The sequence below is a fragment of the Nicotiana tabacum genome, chromosome 24, assembly GCF_000715075.1.
Source record: "Nicotiana tabacum cultivar K326 chromosome 24, ASM71507v2, whole genome shotgun sequence".
In the NCBI taxonomy this organism is placed as follows: domain Eukaryota; kingdom Viridiplantae; phylum Streptophyta; class Magnoliopsida; order Solanales; family Solanaceae; genus Nicotiana; species Nicotiana tabacum.
The window spans coordinates 35,047,694-35,053,496 of NC_134103.1; the positions used below are offsets into that span (position 1 = coordinate 35,047,694).

At 39.6% G+C, this 5,803-nt stretch overlaps 1 protein-coding gene across 1 annotated transcript; it reads left to right on the plus strand.

The window, feature by feature from the left end:
* The first annotated feature begins 3,855 nt into the window (after positions 1–3,855).
* LOC107785362 (uncharacterized) lies at positions 3,856–5,085 on the plus strand. Its single transcript, XM_016606645.2, has 2 exons — positions 3,856–4,614; positions 4,723–5,085. The coding sequence occupies exons 1-2, from the start codon at positions 3,856–3,858 to the stop codon at positions 5,083–5,085; spliced, it is 1,122 nt and encodes a 373-aa protein (XP_016462131.2).
* The last annotated feature ends 718 nt before the right edge of the window (positions 5,086–5,803 follow it).

A 5,803-nucleotide genomic window follows, 5' to 3' on the forward strand; every position in this document is an offset into this window, starting at 1 on the left:
TTTCATGTTTTATCTTAGACGTATGCTTAGGGATGTTCGACAGGTAGGCTCGGGCACTCGTCATGGCCCATCGGTTTGGGTCGTGACACCTATCACTTACTGAATTAATAGAAAATTTAACCATCAAATGATAAATATGAAATAGAGATCTTGAAATCAACAAAAGAAGCTAGAGAGGCGACAAAGAGGAACAATAACTGAACGGACAAAAATGGTCACCGATCCCTCGTCCGGTGGTGAAAGACCACCGGACCAGTCTCAACAATTGCGTCTACACACTACGCACACAACCCAGGTAGGCGACTCTATCATTTCTTCCCCATCTGCTGAACGAATCAACAATGGTGGAACTGTGTGTTCACCAATAAATCGCCACGACTTAGCTGAGATACACTGCAACGTTTCTGGGTTAAGTTGACCTATTCAAAGCCATGGAGATGGCTTAACACACCATTTACAATCAACCAACAAAGCATCAGACAATATCACAACAGGAATTTGCGAGCAATTAGTTACAACTTAACCCAAGCCACTCCAATTGATTTGGACAATGATCCCGACCCTTCAATCAACAACCACGATGAGCAATTAGTTACAACTTTGCAGAACAAAGTTTATACAGAATCACACATACCATCTGTTCGACAAAATGCCAGGGTCAGTTTTGATATCAATTTTTATGAACATATAAATGTTTGTGATTCACAAAGTCATGTTGAGATTAGTCGTCAAGAGAATTTACAAGAACATACGAGAAATGAGGGTGATCAAGGGCAGTCACTTACAACTACAGTGACGGGGCAAAAAAATGTTAATGGGGTAATTCAAGTTGGGGTGATCCAAGGTAAACCTATTGCGCCACAAGTTGACAATATTGGTATGGTTGATAAGGTCACAGGCAAGTAGGAGCACAGAATGCCAAAAATAGGATACTCGCATCCAAAACTACCCTGCAGCAGCTTAATAAGTTACCTACCATTCCCATAAAAAACCAGCCTATTCTCACTGCCAACTTTGAAAGACCTAACAGAAGAACTAATCAAGCAAGCCAATCATCACAAATTCCATATTCTAGCACATTACACAATATAGTTAACATCAACCCACAGTTTCCAGTAGTAACCAAGGAATAACTCCAAAAACTCACAAACACAACTGAACCTCCCCCCCCCCATACAATCACCCACTCTTATGCCACAAAAATCAGAGCCAAATTCGAAGCAGAGAGAACTCCTATTCAGTTCACCCCACCAAAGTTAACAACCAAACAAAGCAGGCCTGCAGTTGTTTTTACAAAGAGGATTATATGGGCACTATGGCAGCAAGATGTAAGAACACTGTGGTTGGGAAATTTGGTAGAACTATGCCTAGAATGGAAGTAATTAGAAGAATCTTCGTGACTCCAACTGAACTCAGGGTTGGAGTTAAGATTGCTCATTTCAATTCTAAGACTGTCTACATTGATCTAGACAATGAATATGATCATGCGACAGTGTGGAATAAATAATTCATGTACATTCAAGGCCAAATGATGAAACTTGAAGCTTGGATACCTCTTTTCAATCCTAATGAAGATTCTCCGATAGTACCGGTTTGGATTATCATCCCTGAAATGCCTTGGCACCTTTACTACATGAAAATCCTCAAACCATTGTTGTCTCATGTGGAAAAAGCATTATTCCTTGATCTAGATTCATTCCAAAAAACAAAAGGCAGTGTTGCTAAGGTGAAAATGCAGATTGAATTAACTAAGAAAAGGCCTCAACATGTTTGGCTAGGTTATGATGAAAACCAAGATGAAAATAGTGATGGACAATGGCTGGAAATACAATATGAGAGCCTGCCTGAACACCGCACCTATTGTAGACACCTAGAACACACAATCCATGCATGCCCAGATAAAGCCAAACATGATGAGAAGCAGAAAATGAAAGCCACTGGAATATCCAATGCAGAACCAGCCCAGCAACAGATGGTTAATTCAAGTGTACAACAGCAGCATTTTACAGTTCAGCAAAGACAGGCACTTCACCACCAACCTCAGAGCAGCCAAAAAATAAATACATCACCTTCCAGGGAAGAAGATCAGAACAAAGAGATAAATCATTCACAAGAGGAATGTCAAACACAGAAAAACAAGAAATTCAAAGGAATTGTACAGAATAACAGCAGGAAACATCAGCCTTTATACATTGCTAAAACACCAAAGGTTCAACTACTACAGCATTCACAAAAAGAGAATGCACCAAAAAACCACCAATCAGTCAGGTATGCCCTCTAGCAAGCTCCCACCACAACAACCACATGAACATGAACTTGGATCACAGGTTCCCAAACTAGCCCAGACATCAATTATAATGAGCAAATTACAACCAGCTACATTAATGACACTGGAGTTTGTTCAAGAAGGAATTCATAATATTGCTGATAGTAATGCTGTTTGGAATGGAGGAAAGGGGATTGTCCAGGAGCTACCTAATGAGACAGGGAATCCTAATGGAATAGCTGCTCCTCAGGCAGTTCACGATTCAGTTCAGTTGAAAGGTAACACCAAAAATACCTTAACAGCAGCTGAACTTGAATCTTCTGGGATCCTTGGTTCCAATGCAAAATAGGAAAACAATAAGAAAGATCAACATCAAAGGCAGCAAACATTAGAATTAGGTGAAAACATACTTTCCAAAAAAACAGATTGATACAACAGTTGCTCATGTTAATCAGAAGGATCAGTAGGTCAGAAGTACTGACAATCACAATGCTATTAAAGATACTGGGACAAAAGGTACAACAATAGAGGAGAACATAATAGACTGGGTTCAAAGAAGTTTTGGCAAACACAAAGAAGTCATGAATGTTACTCTAAACCAATCATGACATGACATACCATCGCAGACTTTTGTGTCATCGCCTAATTCCACCACAATTGCTACACAAATCTAGAGTGATGAAATCCAGGAGATTGATTACAATTCAGAACCAAAACAAGCTATAGCAATTGAAGCTCAAACAAACAATACAGTGCTAGAGCAAGCACACAGAAAACCTCACACAAATGAAGTACTCAATAGTGATATAGGGCAGCTTAATTCTAACACTACAGGAACTCTGGTTGGTACAGTGCTAAAGCAAGCACACAGAAAACCTCACACAAATGAAGTACGCAATAGTGATATAGGGCAGCTTAGTTTTAATACTGCAGGAACTCTGGTTGGAGTTACAATTATGGAGCAAGGTGTTGATATTGACATAGAGACTTCAACAAATACAGTGAGGTCACAAACTGTTGCTGGTCAGGAAAATAACATGGCGATTGATCACATGGGACTTGCAATAGTTAATGTGGAACTAGCAGCAACTAGTATTGGTCTCAGATTGCTTGTGCTTCACCAACTGGATCCCCTATGCAGATACAACTCAATGTCCCTTTAATATCTCCAAATCAGGTACTACATGACATCATTACCCATAAAGAGCTTCCACCGGAGGTTCAACATGCCTTAGTAGAAAAATAACAACTAGAAGATGAAGGTGATGATGAATCTACTGCTGGAAACTTCAAGGCTATTGCACGAGACGGAGATTTGTCACCTAGGATCACATCGAGAAATGGAAAGAAGGGCAAGAAACAAGCACATGCTAAAGCAACTCAACCACCAAAAAGAATCTTGCCTAATAGGGCAGCCTCACAAACTAAATGATGATAAAGTCTCTCATTTGGAACATAAGGTCTGTTAACACACAGCAGGCCTTTCAGAGAGTGATCAATATGCAGAGACAACATAGATTTTCAATTATAGCCTTATGGAACCTTTCTAGAACTGTAGGCACATTTAAACCTACAAAAGGAAACTTGGAATGGAAACTGTTATGTCGAACATCAATAGAACAATTTGGATATTCATTGAAACTGGTGTGGAATGGGAATTGATTATGGACACTGAGCAGCAGGTTACTATTAAAGTATTTCATCAGGAAATATCAAGACATATCATCATGACTTTTGTGAACGCCAAATGTTCTTCACTTGAAAGGCTAGAACTGTGGGACTACTTATATTACTTGGCCAGTGACATGGATATGCCTTGGCTCGTTGGCAGTGATTTCAATGTGATCTTATATGAACATGAAAAGATAGGAAGACTACCAGTGCACCCGCCTGAATATGAAGACTCTGCCTTCTGTATAAACTCTTGTGGTTTGTTTGACCTTGATTACAAGGCCAACCCTTTCACTTGGTGGAATGGTAGTCCAAATGAACAATGCATCTTCAAACGACTTGATAGGATCTTTGTCAATCTACCTTTCCAGAATATCTTCCCAAATGTAGAAGTAGAACACCTGATACAGACAGGATCTGATCATGCACCTTTGCTGATGAGCTGTGGGCAGGAATCTATGCAGTTTGTTAAACCTTTTAAGTTCCTCAATTTATGGACAAAGCATGACACTTTCAAACAGGTAGACAAACAAAACTGGTTGGCAGATTTTATTGGGGATCCTTTCTTGATGTTCAAACAGAAATTGAAGAGAGTGAAAATTGCCCTTTCACACTGGAGTAAAGTTACTTTTGGAGATATCTTCAAGAAAGTAGATATTAGGGAGGATATTGTCAGAGTAAAGGAGATACTATTTGAGGACGAACCAACTATAGCAAATAGAATTGTACTTCAACAAGCACAAGCAGAATTGAAAGAATACCTGAGCATTGAAGAACAATACTAGAAGCAAAAGGCAGGAATAAACTGGTTTGCTGAAGGTGATAGAAACACAAGATTCTTTCACAACTACGCAAATGGCAAGAGGCGGAAATTGAACCTCAAAAGGATACAGGGCACAGATGGGTATTGGCTTGAAAGACAGGAACTTATGGCAAATGCTGCGCTGGAGTTCTTCAGCAACCAGTTTACACAAACATGGAATACCACTAACGATGAAATGCTTAACAATGTACCTACTATGGTGACACTTGAATATAATTTGGAGTTATGTAAATATCCTACAATCGATGAAGTGAAGGATGCGATTTTTGCTCTGTCTAGGGATAGTGCAAGTAGACCAGATGGTTTCACTGGCTTGTTCTACTAAACATGCTGGGACATTGTGGGGGAAGATATCTACATGCTGCTTCAAGAGTTCTATGGTGGAGAACCACTCCCAAAATCCATAAAACACACTAATCTTGTTCTACTGCCTAAGAAACCTCAATTTCAAACATTCTCAGACTTATGACCAATAAGTCTAAGCAATTTCATCAACAAGGTAATATCAAGGGTATTACATGATAGAATGGAGAAGATACTTCCCTCGTTGATTTCGCCCAACCAATCTGGCTTTGTTAAAGGAAGGAGTATTTTTGAAAATGTTTTGCTTACACAAGAAATAATCATCGACATAGGGTTGAGAGGGAAACCGGCCAATGTCATAATCAATCTTGATAAGGCGAAGGCTTACGACAGGGTTGCTTGGAAATATCTTCTACATTTTTTGAGGAAGATGGGCTTTGCTGAGCATTTCATCAACATGATAGGGAACATATTAGTCAACAACTGGTACTCATGTCTTAGCAATGGCCAAGCATCAGGGTTCTTCAAATCCAGCAGAGGGGTGAAACAAGGTGACCCCCTTTCTCCTGCATTGTTCATTCTGTCTGCGGAAGTACTATCCAGATCACTGAACAATCTATTCTTAGATAAGAAATTCAAAGGATTTGGAATGCCCAAATGGACAGATCCACTAAACCATTTGGCTTATGGAGATGACACTATAATCTTTTCATCTACTGATCCTTACTCTCTGAAGAAAG